The sequence below is a fragment of the Carex rostrata genome, chromosome 17 (assembly GCF_964058835.1).
Source record: "Carex rostrata chromosome 17, lpCarRost1.2, whole genome shotgun sequence".
NCBI lineage: Eukaryota > Viridiplantae > Streptophyta > Magnoliopsida > Poales > Cyperaceae > Carex > Carex rostrata.
In genome coordinates, this window is record NC_135934.1 from 998,387 (window position 1) to 1,024,072 (window position 25,686).

The following is a 25,686-nucleotide window of genomic DNA, read 5'->3' on the forward strand; positions in this document are numbered from 1 at the left end:
ATTTGACATTAAATTTCCGTCTAAATCCAAATTAACTAGCACAAATGAAGCAAAATGCTCTTATCATCTCTTTCTTTCTTTTGTTTCTGTGGCCAATCGAACCAACTCCATCTCACACATTCAACTCAATATTTAGCTTCGGCGACTCATATGCTGATACGGGAAACCTTTTTATTCTAGGATCACAGAATCGGATACCTGGACCAGTCGTCTCAGATAACCCACCTTATGGTATGACCTTCTTTCATCATCCCACCGGACGCTTCTCGGATGGAAGATTGATACTGGATTTCATTGGTAACAGTACTTTCTATATATATATGTCATGCACTGCAAATTATGCAATCGATCAACAACATTATTGTTGATTGCTGCGTAACTAAAATAATAAGAGAATTAAACAAATCAAAGGGGGAGCTATACTCCAAAAGCTTAGGTTAGATTTTTATTTTTAGGTTAGAATTATTTGCTTCTTCACATTTTTTTTTTTAATTTCACATATATTAGGTTACTTTAGCTCAGTTGTTGTTATGTGACCATACTGAGTTGCACAAGAGGCAAACGAAGGGGCTATTGGTCAAATCATTTTATGAAAAACTGTTCCTGACAAGCTGGCTAATAAATATACATTAATTACTTTGACTACTTCATTTACATTTTCTTATTTCTCTTTAATTTTCATTAATTCTTTCTGGTCTTTACAGCTTTTACTATATATGTTCCTGGTCATCTACATTTCTTAATCAATTTAATTTAGGGACTGTTTCATGAACTACTTACTTTCCATTATGAAAAAGATAATATTTGACTGCAACAAGTACTTGAATGAATTATACATTTCACTGTGCCTTTGCTATTAACGCGATATCCTTTAATTGCATACAATTCATGACTTAAGACAAACTAAGTAAATTGAGAGATAAATGTCAGTATTAGAAATATATATTAATATAGTTTTATCTAATCAGCACAAGCATTTGATCTACCGTTTCTTCCACCATACTTGGCTCACAATGGAAGTTTCCAGCACGGCATGAACTTTGCGGTTGCTGGTGCAACGGGACTAGACTATTCCTTCTTTGTGAAAAAAGATTTGAGATCTCCTAGTGTTGAAAATACAACGCTAAATGTTCAGCTTGGATGGTTCCTGGAGTTGAAGCCTTCCCTTTGCACTTCATTTGAAAGTATGCATCTCTGTTTTAAAGCATGCCAATCAACAAGGTTCTCCTTCAATGACATATTACCTATGTGATATTTGGATCAGTGATGATGCAATGCGACACCCTTATGTATAGTGTGGAGGAACCGAATAAATACCATGTTCAGAAGTTCTGTGAATATACCTAACCAGAAACGGGTCCACTTTTTAACTGAACCAAGTGGAATAGCACAAGACCCGTAAGCATGCACACATTCATCATTTATTTAATAAATTTAATCTATCATTTTATTTTTTAGGTTGCAGGGAATTCTTTCGTAAATCACTCTTTATTGTTGGAGAATTTGGTATAAACGACTTCTCCAGAGCCATTTTGGGTGGGAAAACCTTGGCTGAAGTTAAAAGCTACATTATTCCATCTCTTGTTAAAGTCATGTCAAAGGCAATTGAGGTATTATTTGAATTATTTTTTACTAATATTTCAATATTATTTTGTTGTTTTTGTCAATTATATTAATATTTCTTCTCTAAGTTTAATTAAATATAACAAAAAAAAAAAAAAAAAAAAAAACTCAGTGCTACTGTTTGATCCCTTAATTTATTGTATTCATGCAGAGACTAATCTCTGAAGGGGCATGGACCATAGTGGTACCGGGGAATGTGCCATATGGGTGCATGCCAGTGGTTCTGACTATGCACCAGAGCAAAAATGAAACTGATTATGACCCCCATACTGGGTGCCTGAGGAAATTCAATATATTATCACTTTATCAAAATAAGATATTACATAAAGCCATCAATCGACTAAGGTTAAAATACCCGCATGTGAAACTCATCAATGCAGAGTATTATCGTCCCATAACTAAATTTCTCAAGTCTCCTAAGCACTTCGGTATGCTATCTTTCACCATTAATGTTGTGGGATTAAACAGTAGATTGGAAAGTTTCTCTATCTTTCCAAATATATTATTTGAAATTAAAAAGGACGTGTGAAGTTATTTCTTAAATCTTATACTTATCATGCACTATACTGTAGGATTCATAGACAGACCACTACGAGTATGTTGTGGAGTAGGTGGTCAGTATAACTTCAACATAAGCCAGGGATGCGGCATGCCAGGTGTACACCATTGGCAGAATCCATCAACTTACTTGAATTGGGACGGGGCCCATTTAACAGAGGCTGCTGCTCGCTACATCGCTCAAGGTTGGCTCAGAGGTCCTTATGCTGATCCACCTATTTTAACTGCTATCAACAACTGAATTACCTCAATCATTGGAGCACAAAAATAAATTAGCAAACAAGACGCTGAATAAATATGGAGATCTAAAATCAAAAGAATTTGTGTGAATTTGCCTTTCTGTTTCCTTGGATCTCCTGTTAGTGGAATATGGTCAACAAGACCATGTGAACTCAGTAACTTTTTTTTTTTACTCTTTAATAAATGCAGAAGTCTTTGAAAGTTGAAACTACAATATTATTCAAATTGTGTCGAAGTTCATCTACTTATATAGTGACAAAGTTCGTATAAAATGGAAGATACTTCAAAGAAATAAGAGAAAAATCATCCCAAAAAAAAAAAAAAAAATTTAAGAGCAGAGACAGATTATTAAGTTAGTGCATGCAAGACCCCTACCTATGGTAATAAGATATTAGAATTGTAATTATTACATAATATCGATCCTATTCGAATCTTATGGGCCCAATATTAACTTGTGAACCTTGTCCATTATTTAAAAAACATTGACAAATAATCTGATCTAATTATGTCATCATAATCTTCTTTAAAAATCACAGTATATCAGTAAGCTGTAGAGGAAATTTAAGCAAACTAGAAAACTGTATGCCAGATGATGACTGTGAAGCAATATTCTGTCAATAATATGTCCAGAATCATTTAACAAAAGAAAACAGGTACTGTATTTGGAGGCTCCTGTACTTGTTCTATATATAGCAACAAAATTAATAGCCGTCTGTAGAGTAATGCGACATCTAAATAGAGGATATAAGGTATCTCAATGGAAATGCGCTAAAAATTCACCAGGGCAATTTTGCCTGTAGCCCTCATAATTATCCATTTTTCTTTTGACAAATGTCAAAACCATGTCTGATTTTGACCAAAATTGAGTTCAGCACCTCCAGGATTGGTAACTTGATGAGCTAAAATAAGAAATTGCCAGGAGGCATCTCAATACACAATTTTTACCTGAACTAAACTAAGGAATTAAACTAAATCTGTTATGAACAGAGAATTTCTGTTAATATTTGTTACATTGTAAGATTATTCTTTCCTCCTAAGCTTCACGTTTTATTTTTTTTTTCCCTTTTAGTGGAAAAGATCCCTTCTACTGGATGTGAATCCATCATGACAGACAGATCGTAGTCATGTGATATGAATTATTGCAGTTTGTTGCGATAATTCTGGTAACAATAGCAAATGAAGCGCAAAGCTCTGATCATCTTTTCTTTTCTTTTGTTTCTGTGGCCAATCGAGCCAAGTCCATATAACATATCTAACAAATTCAACTCAATATTTAGCTTTGGTGACTCCTACACTGACACTGGTAACTTAAATTTACTGGCTAAGAACCTCTCATTACCAGCTGTGAATACTGATGAGTTGCTTTATGGAGAGACTTTCTTTCATCATCCCTCTAAAATATTTAGCTTTGGTCTCATTTAAATTAACACATGTTTTACTACCTTGCAAAGTTAATTTAATCCTGGTAATAAATCTAGAACCAAAGCCCCTAGCTTGAAGGACCTCTAGTAAAAAGTCTCAATTCGCATTATCAAAAGCCTTTTTAAAATTCAATTTAAATAAAACTCTTTTTTGTTTTTTAATTCTATCTTGATGCAGTATTTCGTGATCACAAACATCGTTATCTAAAATTAACCTATCCTTAATATATGCAGTCTGAGAAGAGTCTATTAAAGAGTTCATAACATTGACTAATCTATCAACCAACAATTTAGTTATTAATTTATAACTACAATTAATGAGATTTATTGGCCTAAAATTCCTTACATCAGTTTCTCTAAACCAACAATTTGATGGCCATCGAAATTTGGTTAAATTGGAAGACTTTATTTCAGTATAATAATTTGATGGTTATATCGGATTCGCAATTTATATAAGCGCAGAATTTGAAAACCACATGTTGCCTGAAGATCCAATCCGGCCCAAATACTTCAATCCAGCCCATCAAAGCTAAAGCTGGTATGATTAGATGAAACAAATCCCATGTGACAGAAGATGTATGACAGTCTCATACTATAATTATTTCTTTTGTTCTCCCCTCATTCTCCCCCCAATTCCGAAATTTCTTCTCTTTTCTTTAGAGAATTTCACTGATCTAAAATATTTTAATAGAATGAAATTATGATAGAACAATCCTTTGTAAATCATTTAGAGATCATAATACTGTTTATTCATCTATCAAAATATCGTACATGGACCTACATGTACTATTTCATCATTATGGTTCTTATATTTTTATGAATAAAAAAAAATCTTTTTTTGTAATATAATGTTGCTTGTAAATTAAGATAAATTATATTTGTAAGGTATAAACTCATTTATGTCGTGTTTGGATGGGTAAAAAATAACACTAACTCAAAACTCTACTCCGTATTTGGTTTAAACTCTTATAATTAATATATATTCACATACTACATTTTTTTTCTCTGTTTCAGTGACAATCCAAACACGGTTAAAGGATTTGTAAGCAATTAATTGTCATGATTGAAGGAAAATGACACATTTGATTCCCATCTAGAAATCATAACAAACATTGCTTAATGAGACAAACAGCCCTTTTCATCTCAAATATTCAAATGAAGAAGAGCCAAGAGGTACGTAACGTAACACCGTAACAGAGATTTAGAGACTTAGATTTTCTTTCCTTATCATATCTTTTATTTTATAGTGAAATATTTACAAGACAGTTGCTACTATACAAACAATGCAGTGTTTTTTTCTACAAGAGGCACGAATGGCGGTGCCGGGAGGAATATGTTCTGAAAAATGATGTGACAAGTTAACATGCATGTGTCCATTTTTAAGGTGGCTGGTGTGTGGTGTGGTGCATATAATAGTAAAAAAATTTATAAAAATGTAAAATTTGGTGTCCAAGCATATTTTAATATGGAGATTGACTTGAACGGTTCGGATCGACATTTTGAACTTTGAAAATTGAAAAACGAATTGGTAGCACCAAAGATCAGGAACTACCACTTTAATCTTAGCCAACCTCTATATATATATATATAATTGTTATGCTCACGCACAATGATTTGGGTCATATATTTATTAAAAAAATATCAAATGTTCATGTTAGGTGATGACTGAAGCAGCATGACCCCCATATATTAATATGTGAATATGGACTTGATGCATCAGTTTCTCTAAACCAACAATTTAATGGCCATCGAAATTTTGTTAAGAACTCTAAATGATAAAATTTGGAATGCTCTGAGCACTGATCCAATTGAATAATTATTGTTTACAACTAACTGGTTTTTCAAATTACATCAAATTTGATATACAATATATTTATTTCATAGTGATACTAGAATCGTGCATATTCATTGTAATGGAGACTAATTATAAGATAACAAAAACAACTTATCCAAAATAATATATTTTCTTAAAAAAAATTAGACTAAATGATAAATAATATTTCTTAAATAACATTTATATGCAAATAACATTCTTTAAATTATATATTAAATAACATATTAAATTATATACATATTTTTTTATCTTTTGGGCATATTTTTATAAAAAAAAAATCAAACAAAATAACAAATTAAATGACAAATAACATTTCTTAAATGGTATAAAAAAATAGATAGAAATGAAGATATGACCAATTAATTATCAATCAATTCAAAAATTCCTTAAATGACATTTAAAAAATAGAGAAAAATCAGGTCCAATCAGAAAGACGATACAATTTGCATGTGGAGAGTACGTGTATAAATAATTTAAACTTGTACACATAAAAAATATAAAAAAGATGCATAAAATCAGAATATTTGATCGAAGGGCTGATATTCAATCCGAAATTTTATATTTTAATCAAAGTCATTGGCAGATCAAGACATCTACATGCTTAATATTAGAATGGAGATATAACCAATTAGCACTGCTACATAAACATTTAATATACACGGTTAAAAATTGAGGTTATACAAGGTTTTTGCATTCGTGTTCACAAACGTCGTGTATGAAAAAATTGGTCAATTGTACACGGTTGTAGAACCATAAGTTTATCCAAAAGCAGTGCTGATTATTTCTGCAAAATCATTCATACATGGCTGTAGAACCATGCATGTTTATCCAAAAACAAGCCAAATTTTTCGCCAAAACATTCAAACACATTTTTCATTAAAAAGCATGTATAATTTATAGATTTTTAAATAAAAAAAAACCTAGATTTCAATTCAAATTAAACACTACATTTATCAATGAGGAGGGTTCCAATGCCTCATTTTTTTTTATACCTCATCATACCTCATATTTTATATCTTCATTTTCTTCATATTCAAAGTCTAAATTGTCGATCCGAACCGTTCAACATAATATCCATACTAAAATATGGTTAGGGATGAAATTTTTTAATTTTTGAAATTTTTTTTACTATTTTTTAAGATGGGTAGAAAATCATTGTTTTTTGAACGATTCAAACAGTGATTTTGTACCTATCTTAAAAAATAGCAAAAAAATTCCAAAAAATATAAAATTTCATCTCCATGAACATTTTAGTATAAATATTTTGTTGAACGGTTCAGATCGACAATTTAAATTTTGAAAACGAGAATATAAGATATGAGGTATGATGAGGTATGAAAAAAATGAGGCTTTGGAACCCTCCTCTTTACCAATATACAAAAAATACTAAACTAAATTTAAAATATATATATAGAGAGAGAGAGAGATGAGCTACGCTACTCCATGGAGTAAAATGCATTGGTGCTTCATGGTACTATATTTTTATTTTGAAAGTCTAAATGACTGATCCGAACCGTTCGATGTGATCTCCATATTGAAATGTGCTTGGAGACCAAATTTTACACTTTTTTGGAATTTGTTTACTATTTATTAAGCAATTTTGAAATCGCTGATCCGATGGTCCAGAAGTTTTTACTGTTCACAGTAAAACAGCAATTTTCAAAATTGCTTAATAAATAGTAAACAAATTCCAAAAAATGTAAAATTTGGTCTCCAAGCACATTTCAATATGGAGATCACATCGAACGGTTCGGATAGGTCATTTAGACTTTCAAAATGAAAATACGGCGTGGAGTACAGACGCGTTTTACTCCATTGAGTAGCATAGTATATATATATATATAGATAGAGAGAGAGAGAGAGAGAGAGAGAGAGAGATAGGCTAATGTGCTTTCGGTAGCATATGGGCCGAAATACACACGGTCCAAATTTGAAATTTCAAAATTCAAAAAGTCGATCTGAACCGTTCATCTTGTTCTCCATATTAAGATGTGCTTAGAGACCAAATTTTACTGTTTTGTGCAGCCACCGTTGGATCAACAATTTTGTAAAATACTTAATAAATAGTAAAACAATTCAGAAAAATGTAAAATTTGGTCTCCAGGCACATATTAATATAAAGAACAAGATGAACAGTTCAGATCGACTTTTTGAATTTTAAAATTTCAAATTTGAACCGTGTGTATTTCGGCCCATATGCTACCGAAAGCACATTAGCCTCTCTCTCTCTTTCTCTCTCTCTCTATATATATATATATATTAAACACAACACATACCAAAAACACTATATTTACCCAAATAAATTATAACATTTACAATTACATTAGACAAATTATTATATGAACAACATTCTAAAAAAATTTAACAAAAACAATACTAGATCTGAAATTTTATACATTTACGTGAACAATGTCTAAGAAAAAAAAATGATAAAAAAATTACAAAATAAAAAATTAGAAAGGAAAAAGTTTTTTAGAAACTTCAAACAGCAATAATATATATTTACTCTATTCTTAATAACACTTTTCACACTATTTGATTTAAGCCCTTATAATATATTTTCATGTACTAACGTTTGTCTAAGACAATCCAAACACAGTTAAATTAAGGAATTGTAAGCAATATTAATTGTCAGGAGTGAAGGAAAATGACACATTTGATTCCCTTCTAGAAATCTTATAACAAACAATGCTTAATGAGACAAACAGTTGCCCTTTTCATATCAAATATTCAATCTGACTTAAATTGACAAATGACAATAACCTGTTCTGACCACTCAGAACTCACAAAATGATCTAATGAATTAGAAGATTGAGCCAAGAGAGAGATAAGACCGGACGTAACAGAGAGACTTGGATTTTCCTTTCTTGTCATATATCTTGTTCGATCTAGTGCATGCAATATATATAGAGTGAGTCTATGCTACTATGCATATTACGATTTGGCACTGTGCTACGGCTCTATATTCTATTTTTCAAATCCTAACGGTCAATCTGAACCGTTCATCTTGTTCTCCATATTAATATGTGTTTGGAGACCAAATTTTACATTTTTTGAAATTTTTTTACTATTTTTTTAGATATATTGAAAATCACTGTTTTTGGATGGTCCAGAATTTTCAGATCAAGTGATTTTCTAAATATCTAAAAAAATAGTAAAAAAGTTTCAAAAAATATAAAATTTGGTCTCCAAACACATATTAATATGAAGAACAAGATGAGCGGTTCGGATCGACCGTTAGGATTTGAAAACTCGAATATAGAGCCGTAGCACGGTAACAACCCGTGATATGCATAGTACCATAGACTCACTCATATATATATATATATATATGGGTCCGGCTAATTTGCTGCTGGCAGCATTTCTGCTGGCAGTGCTGTCACTGTTTTTTTTTTATTTTGTGATGTCCAAACAACAAATCCAAACCGTTAGATGCTTAATCTATATTATAATCTACTTGGAAACCAAATTTTACATTTTTTGGAATTTTTTTTACTATTTATTAAGCTGGTTTGAAAACCGCTGATTTCAGTAAATTTGTGTAGCATTGAAATCAGCGGTTTTCAAACCAGCTTAATAAATAATAAAAATTCCAAAAAATGTAAAATTTGGTCTCCAAGTAGATTATAATATAGATTAAACATCTAATGGTTTGAATTTATTGTTTGGACATCACAAAATAAAAAAAAAGGCAGCAGCACTGCCGGTAGCAAATTAGCCACAGCATATATATATATATATATATATATATATATATATATATATATATATATATATATATGAGGAGGATTCAAATGCACCCAAATTTTTGTGCACCCAAATGCACCCTATCTTTCAAATTATTTTTCAAAGTCCGAATAGTCAATCCGAACCGTTAGATGCGATCTATATATTAAGATGTGCTTGGAGACCAAATTTTACATTTTTTGGAATTTTTTTACTATTTATTAAACCACTTTAAAAATCGCTGATCCAATGATCCAGAAAATATAAAATCAGCGATTTTCAAAGTGGCTTCATAAATAGTAAAAAAATTCCAAAAAATATAAAATTTGATCTCAAAGCACATCTTAATATATAGATCGCATCTAACAGTTCGGATTGACTATTCAGACTTTGAATACGGAGAAAAATAATTTGAAAGATAGGGTGCATTTGAACCCTCCTCTATATATATATATATATAGAGGTTGACTAAGATCAAAGTGGTAGTTCCTGAGCTTTGGTGCTACCAATTAGTTTTTCAATTTTCAAAGTTCAAAACGTCAATCTGAATCGTTCAAGTTAATCTCTATATTAAAATGTGCTTGGAGACCAAATTTTACATTTTTCTGAATTTTTTTACTATTTATTAAGCCACTTTGAAAATCGCTGATTCAACAGTGTCTTAACAAAACAGTAAAATCAGAAGCCACCGTTGGATCAGCGATTTTCAAAGTGACTTAATAAATAGTAAAAAAATTCAGAAAAATGTAAAATTTGATCTCCAAGCACATTTTAATATAGAGACTAACTTGAACGGTTTGGATCGACGTTTTGAACTTTGAAAATTGAAAAACGAATTGGTAGCACCAAAGCTCAGGAACTACCACTTTGATCTTAGTCAAACTCTATATATATATATATGAGTAAAACTAGGGTGTTCTTAAGCTCACCAAAGTTTTGGTGAGCTTAACTCTAAAACTCATCAAATCAATTTCAAATGACGAATCCGAACTGTTGAAACCCGCATACCTTACGTGTGATGCATCTACATGTGAAATTTTTAAATGTTCGAATTAATTTAGTATAAAGTCAAGCGGTCAAAATTAGAAGGTTAATAAATTAATTTTAGTGTATTCATTTTTTGAACGTTTTTTGACCGCTTGACTTTATACTAAATTAATTCGAATGTTTAAAAATTTCACATGTAGATGCATCACACGTAAGGTAAGCGGGTTTCAACGGTTCGGATTCGTCATTTGAAATCGATTTAATGAGTTTTAGAGTTAAGCTCACCAAAACTTTGGTGCTCTGCACCCTAGTTTTACTCTCTCTCTATATATATATAGAGTAGAACTAGGGTGTTCTTAAGCTCACCAAAGTGTTTGGTGAGCTTGACTCCAAAATCCATCAAATCGGTTTCAAATGACGAATCCAAACCGTTGGAACCCGCCTATTTTACGTGTGATGCATCTACATGTGAAATTTTTAAACTTTCGAATTAGTTTAGTATAAAGTCAATTGGTCAAAATTAGAAGGTTAATAAATTAATTTTAGTGCATTCATTTTTTGAACATGTTTTGACCGCTTGACTTTATACTAAACTAATTCGAAAGTTTAAAAATTTCACATGTAGACGCATCACACGTAAAATAGGCGGGTTCTAACGGTTCGGATTTGTCATTTGAAACCGATTTGATGGGTTTTGGAGTCAAATACTTTGGTGAGCTTAAGAACACCCTAGTTCTACTCATATATATATATATATATAAGACATGCTACTTTACAAACCATGCAGTGCTTGGCGGTGCCGGGAGGAATCTTCTGAAAATTGATGTGCACGCCGGTAGGACTTTCTGCTGTCATTTGTGCGTACTCCACACGGAGACGGTGATAATGATGGCGACAAGCAGCAGGGCGTATCTAGCATTTTCTGAGGGAGGCAAAAAATAAACACTATCGATATATGTTTCCATTACATTGTTATGAGCCGAAAAAATAAAAAATAAAATAATAAAAGGATTCGTATAATCCACTTGAACTAAAATCGAAGCATTATATATATATTATAGAGTGAGTCTATGGTACTATGTATACTACGATTTGTTACCGTGCTACGGCTCTATATTCGAGTTTTCAAATCCTAACAGTCGATCCGAACCGTTCATCTTGTTCTCCATATTAATATGTGTTTGGAGACCAAATTTTACATTTTTTGAAATTTTTTTACTATTTTTTTAGATTTATTGAAAATCACTGTTTTTGGATGGTCCAGAATTTTCAGATCAAGTGATTTTCTAAATATCTAAAAAAATAGTAAAAATTTTTCAAAAAATGTAAAATTTGGTCTCCAAACACATATTAATATGGCGAACAAGATGAACGGTTCGGATCGACCGTTAGGATTTGAAAACTCGAATATAGAGCCGTAGCACAGTAACAACCCGTGATATGCATAGTACCATAGACTCACTCTATATTATATATCAAGCAAGACTTCAACATTTAATATGAGTTTGCAGGAGGGGCTAAACATGATCAATTTCATCCGAGCGATTAAAGGAAACAACAGCGCGCTGTTTCGGATTATGTTTTAATTATATATGAATACTGTTAAGATATATTAAACTTGTTTATATAGGTTATTAGAAGGTTTATGGTTTTCAATTTGGGCCTGCTAAAATTTCAGGCAGTAGCTTTGTTGGTTTGGGTTTAGAAATTTTCAAAATAATGTTTTAATATGGTAAAAAAAATTTTGAAAAACACTGTTTTCAAATTTTTTTTTTTTAAACATAGTAAAGAAGTTTAAAAAAAAAAAAATTGTTATCCAAGCACATTCAAATATAGAGAACATATTGAGCACTTCAGTTCGAGTATTTGAAAATTAAAAACACAAAAATGATTTATAAGCATATGCCTTCATATATTTATATAAGTAGAATAGTCAATATTTGTGTGTGTGTCTATGGATGGGCTACGCTATTTCATGGAATAAAATGCGTTTGAACTCCACACCGTATTTTCATTTTGAAAATCCAAACGACTGATTCGAACTGTTAGATGTGATCTCCATATTGAAATGTGCTTGGAGACCAAATTTTACATTTTGTGAATTTTTTTTACTATTTATTAAGCATTTTTAAAAATTGTTGTTTTGCTGTGAACAGGAAAAAACAGTAAAATTTTATGGACCATCAGATCAGCAATTTTCAAAAATGCTTAATAAATAGTAAAATAATTCCAAAAAATGTAAAATTTGATCTCCAAGCACATTTCAATATGGAGAACAAGATGAACGGTCCGGATCGGTTATTTGAATTTTCAAAATGGCTAAAATGAGCCATGGCTCACCAACACACTATGAGCCATAGCTCATTTTAGCCCAACTCTATATATAAGGATGGGCTATGCTACTCCATGGAGTAAAATGAGTTGGTGTTCCATGCCACTATATTTTTATTTTGAAAATTCAAATGACCGATCCGAACCGTTAGATGTGATCTCCATATTGAAATGTGCTTGGAGAGGAAATTTTACATTTTTGGGAACTTTTTTTACTATTTATTAAGAATTTTTCAAAATTTTTGTTTTGTTGTCAACAGTAAAAAAAGTAAAATTTTCTAGACCATCGGATCAGCAATTTTCAAAAATGCTTAATAAATAGTAAAAAATTTTCAAAAAATATAAAATTTGATCTCCAAGCACATTTCAATATGGAGATCACATCTAACAATTTGGATCGGTCGTTTGGACTTTCAAATGAAAATACGGTGTGGAATACAAACGCTTGGTAAGCCATGGCTCACCCAAGTCAACCTATATATATATGAGGGATCGAATTACACCCTTTTTTTTTGTGACACCAGTTATACCCTATGTTTACAAAGTCCAAACAGTCAATCCAAACCATTCAACTTGTTGGATATGTTAAAATGTGCTTGCAGATCAAATTTTACATTTTTCTGAATTTTTTTACTATTTATTAAAATGGGTACAAAAATTCAACGGTCTGAATATAGCGATTTTGTTAAATACTTAATAAATAGTAAAAAAATTCCAAAAAATATAAAATTTGATATGTAAGCACATTTTAACATATCCAACAAGTTGAACGGTTGGAATCGACTGTTTGGACTTTGAAAACTTTGAAAATGAAGAGTGTAATCTGGTGTCACCAAAGAAGGGTGTAATCGGATCTCTGTCTTCATTGTAATAAGGAAAATATTGATGATTTTAAAAATAAAAGAGATAATTTAATTAGTTTAAATGCGTTCATTTTTTGTACCTCCATCATGTCATCATTTTTAAAAAATTTAATAGCTTAAAATCTAAAATTTAAAAGTCAAAATAAAACCGTTGGATGTAATCTATGATATTTTCTCTATGTTCTCATAAAAAATTATCACATTTTAATTTTGTTTTTATGTGAATCAATAAGTTAAAAAAATCAATGCCTCTAAATTATCCACGTTAGTATATTTTTTTACAAGTTCTTAATGATTCTCAAAATGAAGTTGGAATGTCATAATTTTTTACATGTGCATAGATAAAATAATGTAGATCATATCAAACAGTTTTATTTTGACTTTTAAGTTTCAAATTTTTAGTTATTAAAGTTTTTAAAAATGAAGGTATGATGAAGATACAAAAAATAAAGACATTTGAACCCTCTTCATTTAATTATTATACTTGGCAGAACTTAAAATTTATCGAAGGGATATGATCAACATTTATGGCATATTTTTCTCTTTGGGTTTTTTAAATTAGCTAGATTTCCACATGTTAAAATGTTTATTGACTTAGACTTTTATTTTTATTTTGGAGTAAGGTTAAGGTGATTTGGGTTGCATAGCGACCTACGGTGCTACGGCTCAATAATTAAGTTTTTAAAATTCAAACGTTCGATCCGAACCATTCATTTTATTTTTTATATTAATATGTGTTTGGAGACAAAATTTTACATTTTCTGGAAATTTTTTACTATTTTTATAAATAGGTAGAAAATCAAATATTTGAATGGTGCAGAATTTTTTAGATCAACTGATTTTCTACCTATCTAAAAAAATAGTAAACAATTTCTAAAAAATATATAATTTGGTCTCCAAACACATATTAATATGGAGAACAAGATGAACGGTTCAGATCGTCAGTTTGAATTTTGAAAACTCGAATATTGAGCCGTAACACCATAGGTCTCTATGCAACCCATAACAACTTAGTCTTACCATTTATTTTGAATAAAATTAGAAATCAAGTCTCTCAACTATTAAATATTTATTTTATTTTTAATAAAATTAGAGATCAAGGATCTCAACTATTAAATATTTATATTATTTTTAAATAATTAGTGGTTAAATTAGAGATCAAGGATCTCAACTATTAAATATTTATATTATTTTTAAATAATTAGTGGTTAAAATTATCACTAATAAATATATTGAAAAAGAAAAATTATTTACAAAATTCTAAATCCTCATGTAACGTATAAAAGTAAATATTTACATTAATATTCAATTTTAGAATTTTATCTCCATCTCGTTTCACGGTTGGATTAGCTTTTTTTACCACCGATATGCTTCGATGATGATTGGATATACTCACCATTGGGCTTTGGTAGAGATAGAAATTCTACACTCTGAACTTCGACGATACCGCACTCTCAACTCCAATCAGCTCCGCTCGGCTCCGATCCCTCCACTCTCGCTTCATGACAGATATGTTTTTTCAACTGCCATCGCACTCCAACAATGATTAAATCTACTCATCATCGCACTCAGATTGAGATAAGACTCAAGTTATGCTCTAAGCTTCGACAATATCCCACTCTTGGCTCTAGTCCTCTCCTTTCTCTGATTCTGCTCTCTTCTCGAGGAGGTAGTATTGAGAGAGAGATGGATGTTGTATCGGGAATGAAGCCTACAAGTGTTGGGGTTCACGCGGTGCTAACCAAAACCCGTTTAGGCTTAAGTTGCGGAATGACCGTAGAACAAAAATTTTTATGGCCAACTTAAGCTCAGGATTAAACTGGGTATGTCAGGAAACTTTCCAAGGCGGTCCACCTTCAGTATTCCTTTGGCATCAAAACCCAATTTAATCCTTTTACAGATCTACTCCATGATTGATTTCTAAAACTTTAATCTACTTACCAATTAAATAGATTAATATAACATATTTATACCTTGTTTCCAAATCACAGTTGGAATGCAGACCGAGCGAGTAGAGCCTCACCAGGGAAGGAATCGACTCAGAGTATCACACGTGTGATACCTCTATCGGTTATCCACCAGGACTAACCAGAGAGCGGTTTGTTTCTTCTGCCAGAAATACGGTAAACCGCGGAATTCTGGAAAAATACTATTCACAGGGAAAATACGAAAACCCGTAAACACGAATTTTCGGTTGCTCAGTTTTATCAATATGCAAAACTGACATACCGCTAAATTCGGTAAAACACTATTCATCGATCCCGTAAATATACTCCACAACAACCCGCAAGATTATACGTCAACTACGTATAACTTTCTTTTCTCAACCGAAACACTATTTTGGAGAGAAACCGAGAAAGAGAGAAAATACCGATCCGTTTCGACACGAAACCGGTACGAATGAATTAGTTATTTTCTCTCTACCCCTCCACCCCTATTTATAGTGTTTAGGGTCGGTTGCAAAAGACCAAAATGCCCTCCAAGTTCGGCCTATTTACAAGGTATGCCATTGACACCTCATCCTTTTATATGTGAAATGACCAAAATACCCCTTCCACACCCTTCCACACTCTTCTCCATGTTTCTACACATGGAAGGTGGCATAGGTGTGAAATGACCATTTTTCCCTTGTGGATAGGATTGATGACATGTCATCTGGATAGGATCAATGACATGTCATGCGGATAAGGACGAATCTGAAAAGACCCGAATGCCCTCGGCCCGAACACAAATAATATTCGTATAATTATTCTGAACAATTATATATATATTTTTCTTGCGGTTTGTTGTTTCAGTAATTTATACAACGTGTCCTGCACATTTATAAATTAACCGGTTAACTTTTATACAACGTGTCACACACGTTTATAAATTAACCAATGTTTTTGCTTGTTATTTTTACATAACATTTATAATTTAATTATAACACGTATAATTAATTATAACCATCTTAATATTAATTATAATCAATTTATAATTAATCAGTAAGATTCTCCGAGTAGCTCCTATATGGTGTGACCCAATAGGATCTGTGTTATGTTGGTAAATAGAGTTAAAACTGTTTTAACTTCTATAATCATGGGTGGCGTCTGGCAACACATCATGACCATCCAATTACACAGATGATGCTGTACTGTACAATATCACGATCCAGTAAACTATTTACTTGTGTCTGTTCTTCTGTCTCATAGCTATCAGATCAGTTTCAAGGTAGATGTGTGTCATCCTTGCTAACTGAATCTTTTCTTGATGTTGAGCAGATTATCAAATATAATTACTCTTGTAATTATACCGCTAGCAGATAATCTAACTTTACCAAGGGGCCCAGTGATGCTATAGCTCGTATAGAGATACGAGGGACAAATAGTATTCTTGGTAAACTATCACTTCCTCAGCTAAGCTATACATATGGAAAAGCTACCGTTATGACTGCTTTTTACGGACAGCGGTGGATAACAATCACACATACATATTTCTCAGTGGGAACGATAAATACCTCATACTGTAGAACGTGACACTGAATGAAAACATAAATGACACGAACACAATTCTATTTAATGTTTCATTCGGGGTCTGTCAAATACCATGTTCCTAGAACATGTATCTATGTGATTAAAATGACATCTCGTGTCAGGTGGTTTGTAAAACTTAACCATCTTTTAATCCACATACTAACCTTATCGCGGTAATTAGTGTTCCTGCTAATTACCTTGGTCAGTGACCTTTTAAGAGTATATATCATCTATATTATGGAGTTTCACAATTTCAGTCATGAACTCGAAATGATCCATAAATTCAATAATACTCAAGGCAACAAAATGATATATAAATAAACATTCAATTCATGAACAAAGTTTTATGATAATTTATCGTATTATTGACTTCTAGATTATTACAAACTAACAATCTCCCACTTAAGCTAGGAGCCAATCATCGTAGGCCCTACTTATATACAAAATTCTTTATTCTCTAAGATCTCGTAGATCCTGAGAAAATCACACAGCCAATCTTCTATGTGTTCCAGACCCATAGAAGCATTAAGCATCTCGTGCTTGGCTTGAGGAAGAGATTTTGTGAGTGGATCAGCTGTGTTGCTGACTGTGTCAACTCTACTTATCTTTACATCACCTTTATATTAATTATATCATTTATAATTAATTATAAGCATCTTTTGATGTTTACGATCTCTCGTATTAGGTGATAACGTTGTAGACGAGAAACATATCCTTAGTTCTCCTCAAGAACTTAAGGATATTCTTTACAGCATTCCAGTGCTTTATGCCTGGATTAGCCTGATATCTACTCGTCACACTCAAAGCGTACGAGACATCAGGGCGAGTGTACAACATGGCGTTTATGATAGAGCCAATAGCCGAAGCGTATGGTACTCTACTCATAGTGCTTTGCTCATCAGTTGTCGAAAGACACTGAGTCTTGCTAAGCTGTGTACCATGATTCATTGGCAGGAATCCTCTCTTAGAATCCTGCATGCTGAACCGATTCAGCACTTTGTCAATGTACGTGCTTTGACTTAATCCTATAAGTCTCTTTGATCTACCTTGGTAGATCTTTATGCCTAGTATATAGACATCCTCGCCCAAGTCCTTCATCGAGAAAACTTTTCTTTAATGAAGACTTGGCTAATTGCAAATAGAGGAATATCGTTTCCTATTAAGAGTATGTCATCTACATATAAGATTAAGAAAGGTGATGGCACTCCCACTAGTTTTTCTGTACACATAAGATTTTTTTTCGCATCTGACGAAGTCAAGCTTTTTGACTTCTTCGCCAAATCGAAGATTCCAACTCCGTGATGCATGCTTCAATCCATAAATGGATTCAAGAAGCTTGCATACCTTCCCAGCATTCTCTGGATCTTCAAAACCCGTAGGCTGTGTCAGGTACACATCCTCTTCTTAAATTTTCATTTAAGAAGGCGGTTTTGACATCCATTTGCCATATTTCATCATCATGAAATGCGGCAATTCCTAGGAGTATCCAAATTGACTTAAACATAGCCACGGGTGAAAAAGTTTCATCAATTCCCAGAATTTGTTTGAAACTTTTTCGTTACTAGCCGTGCTTTGTAAATAGTCATATTGTCATCCATGTCTATTTTCTTTTGAAAACCCACTTGTTAGCTATGGGCTTCACCCCATCAAGTAGTAAAACTAGGTTCCAGACCGTGTTGTCATACATGGACTGTATTTCGGATCTCATGGCCTCCAGCCATTTATCAGAGTCAGGCCTATCCATTGCTTCCGCATAGGTCAGAGGATCTTCAGTGTCAAAAACTGAGACCTCGTGCAGTCCCAAGTACCTCTCGGGTGCATGGACTGTTCTTGTTGACCTACGTAGTACTTGTTCTTCGGGCTGTAGAACTTGATCCACAACGATCTGCGGATCTAGTTCTTCTTCAACTTGCGGTGAAGTACTTGAGCTCGGGACTAGAACCTCATCCACAGCTACTTGTGGACTTGGTACTTCCAGATGCTCATCAGCCAAAAAATCAAGAGGTGGGTTAATCTGATCTAGTTCAGATATTGTATTGCGTGATGTATCTTGAATTTCTTCAAGTATTACATTACTCCCACTACTTCCTTTTGCAAGAAACTCGTTCTCCAAAAGTATACCATGACGAGCAACAACTAATTTGTTCTCGGATTGGTAATAGAAGTAATATCCTTTCGTTTTCTTAGGATACCCTACGAAAAAGCACTTGTCAGATTTGGGATCAAGTTTGTCAGACGTCTGGCGTGTGACAAATACTTCGCAACCCCATTTTTAAGATAAGACATATTTGGGATTTCCCAAACCATAACTCGTATGGAGTCTTTTCAACTGACTTGGATGGAACCATATTTATCGTTAGTGCGACAGTATCTAGTGCGTGTCCCCAAAATAATTTTGGGAAGGGTGGCGTTACTCATCATGGAACGAATCATGTCCAACATGGTTTGTTTCATTTTCTTGGCAACACTGTAACATTGCGGTGTTCCTAGAGGTGTGAGTTGTAAGACTATCTTACATTCCTTTAAGTACGTTTTAAAAATCATAACTCAAGTATTCGCCTCCACTGTCCTACCGTAATGCCTTAATACTTTTGTTCAGTTGATTTTCTACTTTAGTCTTAAATTCCTTGAACTCGTCAAAGGATTCAGACTTATGTCTCATGTAAGTCAATACTTTCATGAAACGTTTTGAGTCTTTTGTTATTGATGTTAAACACGGGGTTTTCCATTTCTAGCATATAAAGACCATTTAACAAGTAAGATGATCCATAATATGTCTCATATTTATAAATAGAACATCTATTGTCATTTATAACAAACGAGAAACCATTCATCTCTAAACACGAGATTGATATGATATTTCTAGAAATGGTAGGAACAAAATATACATTTTTTAGTTCCAGAATAAACCCGCTAGGCAAGTACAATTCTATCCTACCGACTGTAACGGCTGCAACTTGTGCTCCGTTTCCAACTTGGAGTTGTACTTCCTTATTGCGTAACTTCCTCTTAGTGCGTGCATATTCGTGCAAATATGAGCACATGATTCGGTATCCAGTACCCAATCATTAAGAGAGGTCGCAACATTAATTTCAATAACATAAATACTTGAGACTGAGACTTTTGAGACATTCTCAAACTTCATATCTCCAAGATACTCCGGGCAGTTTCTCTTCCAGTGACCTTTGCTATTGCTAAAATAGCAGTCAGAGTTAGCAGAAACATTTATCTTGGGAGAGTTCGTTCCCGGAACCAACTTCCCTTTGCCTTTGTACTTAATCACCGTTTTTCCCTTTTGCTTTCTTGATCTTCCTCCTACCTTCTTGGATCATGAGGACATGAGAGCTATTCTCAATGTCTTTATCAGTGATCCTCAGCATCCCTTGGAGCTCCTGCAAGCTATCCAACTCTTGCTTATGGGAGTTCACAATGAACTCCGAATAGCTGGGAGGAAATGAGTTCAGGATAACTTCCGTGGCCAACTCGTGGCTCAATGGACAATTAAGCTTCTCCAGTTTCTCATCATCACTTGTCATACGAAGCGTGTGAGTACTGACAGAGCTGCTCTCTACTATTTAAGCAGGGACCGGTGTATTTAGGATATATTCCTTTTTCTCACGTATGTCTACCTTTTCGAGTAGGTAGCGTAAAGAGAAAGACGTTTCTTTAGCCATATTTCTACAACGTTTAAAGTAAAGATTTTTAGCTTTGTTCATGTAATGTTTTATTCAATAATAAAACTCCCACTGCAAATTTGTTCTATTCCCGTTTGCAGTAGGACCAAGATCCATATTTTCACCAATAACCAAGGCAGTGTATGCATATCATGGCTATCACTTATCTTAGGTAAGCAAACTTGCTAATCACAACTCTTTGTGATTCTTAGTTTCGTTAAAACATCACATGTATTTAACGAAGACTTTGCCCCGAGCCTAAAACTCTTTTAGAAATCATCAGTAAGTAACCTCACTCTATTTTGTTTTGTGATGTCTCATATAACCCTCGACCTGTTAGTTTGTAATAATCTAGAAGTCAATAATACGATAATTTATCATAAAGCTTTGTTCATGAATTGAATGTTTATTTATATAGCATTTTGTTGCCTTGAGTATTATTGAATTTATGGATCATTTCGAGTTCATGACTGAAATTGTGAAACTCCATAATATAGATGATATATACTCTTAAAAGGTCACTGACCAAGGTAATTAGCAGGAATACTAATTACCGTGATAAGGTTAGTATGTGGATTAAAAGATGGTTAAGTTTTACAAACCACCTGACACGAGATGTCATTTTAATCACATAGATACATGTTTTAGAAACATGGTATTTGACAGACCCCGAATAAAACATTAAATAGAATTGTGTTCGTGTCATTTATGTTTTCATTCAGTGTCACGTTCTACAGTATGAGGTATTTATCGTTCCCACTGAGAAATATGTATGTGTGATTGTTATCCACCGCTGTCCGTAAAAAGCAGTCATAACGGTAGCTTTTCCATATGTATAGCTTAGCTGAGGAAGTGATAGTTTACCAAGAATACTATTTGTCCCTCGTATCTCTATACGAGCTATAGCATCACTGGGCCCCTTGATAGAGTAAGATTATCTGCTAGCGGTATAATTACAAGAGTAATTATATTTGATAATCTGCTCAAGATCAAGAAAAGATTAAGTTAGCAAGGATGACACACATCTACCTTGAAACTAATCTGATAGCTATGAGACAGAAGAACAGACACAAGTAAATTGTTTACTGGATCGTGATATTGTACAGTACTGGATCGTGATATTGTACAGTACAGCATCATCTGTGTAATTGGATGGTCATGATGTGTTGCCAGATGCCACCCATGACTAACAGAAGTTAAAACAGTTTTAACTCTGTTTACCAACATAACACAGATCCTATTGGGTCACACCATATAGGAGCTACTCGGAGAATCTTACTGATTAATTATAAATTGATTATAATTAATATTAAGATGGTTATAATTAATTATACGTGTTATAATTAAATTATAAATGTTATGTAAAAATAACAAGCAAAAACATTGGTTAATTTATAAACGTGTATGACACGTTGTATAAAAGTTAACCGGTTAATTTATAAATGTGCAGGACACATTGTATAAATTATCGAAACAACAAATAACCGCAAGAAAAATATATATAATTATTCAGAATAATTATACGAATATTATTTGTGTTCGGGCCGAGGGCATTCGAGTCTTTTCAGATTCGTCCTTATCCGCATGACACGTCATCGATACCGAAACAAATAACCGAAAGAAAAATATATATATAATTGTTCAGAATAATTATACGAATATTATTTGTGTTCGGGCCGAGGGCATTCGGGTCTTTTCAGATTCGTGCTTATCCGCATGACACGTCATTGATCCTATCCAGATGACATGTCATCAATCCTATCCACAAGGGCAAAATGGTCATTTCACACCTATGCCACCTTGCATGTGTAGAAGCATGGAGAAGAATGTGGAAGGGTGTGGAAGGGGTATTTTGGTCATTTCACATATAAAAGGATGAGGTGTCAATGGCATATCTTGTAAATAGGCCGAACTTGGAGGGCATTTTGGTCTTTTGCAACCGAATCTAAACACTATAAATAGGGGTGGAGGGGTAGAGAGAGAAAGATATATTCACATATATACATATGCACATTCACATGTATCTTTTCGTGCAGAAACGAATCGGTATTTTCTCTCTTTCTCGGTTTCTCTCCCAAATAGTGTTTCGGTTGAGAAAAGAAAGTTATACGTAGTTGACGTATAATCTTGCGGGTTGTTGTGGAGAATATTTACGGGATCGATGAATAGTGTTTTACCGAATTTAGCGGTATGTCAGTTTTGCATATTGATGAAACTGAGCAATCGAAAATTCGTGTTTACGGGTTTTCGTCTTTTCCTTGTGAATAGTGTTTTTGCAGAATTCCGCGGTTTACGGTATTTCTGGCAGAAGAAATAAACCGCTCTCCGGTTAGTCCTGGTGGATAACCGATAGAGGTATCACACGTGTGATACTCCGAGTCGATTCCTTCCCTGGTGAGGCTCTACTCGCTCGGTCTGCATTCCAACTGTGATTTGGAAACAAGGTATAAATATGTTATATTAATCTATTTAATTTGTAAGTAGATTAAAGTTTTAGAAATCAATCATGGAGTAGATCTGTAAAAGGATTAAATTGGGTTTTGATGCCAAAGGAATACTGAAGGTGGACCGCCTTGGAAAGTTTCCTGACATACCCCGTTTAATCTTGAGCTTAAGTTGGCCGTAGAAATTTTTGTTCTACGGTCATTCCGCAACTTAAGCCTAAAACGGGTTCCGGTTAGCACCGCGTGAACCCGAACACGACCACCAAAGGTAAAAGGCGATGCCTACTGAGTAGGTTTCAATCATACAACCAATGAACAATGATGTGAGGAGGATAGAGTGGGAAGGGCATACTACTTAATATTTAATGGGTTGGTGTTTATGCTTAACAGTGCTAGCAATATCCAAAGGGGTATGTCAGAAAGAACGACTAATGTGATTTTATTCGTATCTTTATAGCGACTTCTTTCATATGCTTCATTAAGCAATTATGGAAAGGAAGTCTTGAATACTGAATGTGATCTCCATTTCTTTTCTTATCTTATGTCAGAAAGAACGATTAATGTGATTCTATTCGTATCTTTATAGCGACCTCTTTCATATGCTTCATTAAGCAGTCGTGGAAAGGACGTCTAAAATATCGAATGTGATCCCCATTACTTTCTTTTCTTAGCATATGTAAGAATGACTAAATGTGATTCTATTCGTATCTTTATAACGACCTCTTTCATATGCTTCATTAAGCAGTCGTGGAAAGGAAGTCTTGAATACGAAATGTGATCTCCATTAGTTTATGTTCTTATCAGTACCTCTTTGATACGCTTAGCTTTGTTAAGCAGTCAGTTCTTGTAACTGACTTTAGCTACCGTCTATCTTGTAGAGGTAGTTTATATGGATTCTTATAAAAAACGGTAAATCTAATCTATACGTTTTTATATGATAGCAGTAAATCTGATTTACCTATATATGTGACCGAGTCACGTATATTTCTTTCAGTTCGTAATGTTGACCTTGGTCAGCGTTACAGACGTGAAAGTTGCTTGTCAGAAAAATACATTCAATTTCTATCTTCCTGAGAGACCTCTTTCATATGCTTCAGTAAGCAGTCGTGGAAAGGAAGTCAGACAGAAAGAATAGTGAATATGATCTCATTTACATTTTTCTAAAAGACCTCTTTCATATGCTTCAGCAAGCAGTCGTGGAAAGGAAGTCAGAAAGAAACAATGTCAAATGTGATCCCACATTCGTATTTTTCTTCAAAGAAAATTTTCTTTCACGGTTCCTTGGAAAGACGGTAAATCTAGTTTTACCCATTTTTCATTTTAAAGCAGTAAATCTAATTTACTCTAAGCTGTAAATCTAATTTACTTATATACGGGACCAAGTCGGGTATATAATCTATCAGTTACCAATTCTTTATTTTGCAGCTATGCTCAGTTCTTATTTATACCATTTAAAGCACATAAACAATTTATATGTTTTAAAATCAGATATTTTTTTCGGTCCATAAAGCAATTTGGTAACGTGACAAAGTTCCTTTTGGGCCATCCATTAGGACACGTGAAAGGGGCTCCCAGGAAAGATCAGGGTCACAAGGACCGCTAGACTCAATCTTTCCTAGACAGAACCATCTCTTTCTTGTGTGGAAATGACAGCTCTTACTCAGGTACTTTATTGCTTCATCACATTCTTCAATGAACTTTACTTATCCGAAGGTTTTCGAAAAAGGCGAAAAACTTACACTAAATTTTGCCATTTCAAAAGCATAGAGTAATTTGGTAACGTGACAAAGTCCCCTTTGGGCCAGCTATCAGGACACGTAAACGAGGGTTAGACGAAAAGCCGAGACTTTTCTTGTCATTAACCTTGTCGTTTACGGGTGGAGATTAGCAGTTCTTACTTGGGTACTTTATTGCTTCATCACATTCTTAGATATACTCAAATGCAGTTGAAAGTTTTGAAAACGAAAACATAAAGAAAGCATAAAATCCTATTTTATCTTTCTCGGTCGGAAAACCGATCCAAGAAATGTAAAAGTTTACATTTCATAAGAAAGCATAAAGAAAACTTAAATCTAATTTAACTTTCTTAGTCGGTAGAACCGATCCAAGAAAATCTCATTTCTAATCGGTTTTGGACTTAAGCTGCAAATGTAAGAATTAAACTGATATGCGGTATATGCACTTAATTTGCATAAGTTATAACTTTTAGAAAATCAATCAGCGGGAGAGCCTTGTGCTCTGATACCACTGTTGGGGTTCACGCGGTGCTAACCAAAACCTGTTTAGGCTTAAGTTGCGGAATGACCGTAGAACAAAAATTTCTATGGCCAACTTAAGCTCAGGATTAAACTGGGTATGTCAGGAAACTTTCCAAGGCGGTCCACCTTCAGTATTCCTTTGGCATCAAAACCCAATTTAATCCTTTTACAGATCTACTCCATGATTGATTTCTAAAACTTTAATCTACTTACCA

General features: G+C 33.4%; 1 protein-coding gene across 2 annotated transcripts in view; it reads left to right on the plus strand.

Moving 5' to 3' along the window:
- Window positions 1-25,686, plus strand: part of LOC144567934 (GDSL esterase/lipase At1g28590-like) — a 42,576-nt gene continuing 16,890 nt past the window's right edge. The window contains exons 1-5 of one of the 2 annotated variants that reach the window (XM_078318128.1): window positions 1-297; window positions 969-1,184; window positions 1,459-1,610; window positions 1,775-2,051; window positions 2,196-2,635. In XM_078318128.1, coding sequence (XP_078174254.1) covers window positions 45-297; window positions 969-1,184; window positions 1,459-1,610; window positions 1,775-2,051; window positions 2,196-2,422 — 1,125 coding nt within the window. In that variant the 5' untranslated portion in view covers window positions 1-44 and the 3' untranslated portion in view covers window positions 2,423-2,635. Of the gene's footprint in view, window positions 298-968; window positions 1,185-1,458; window positions 1,611-1,774; window positions 2,052-2,195; window positions 2,636-25,686 lie in introns of those variants that run through there. The other variant, XM_078318129.1, reaches the window with a different exon arrangement.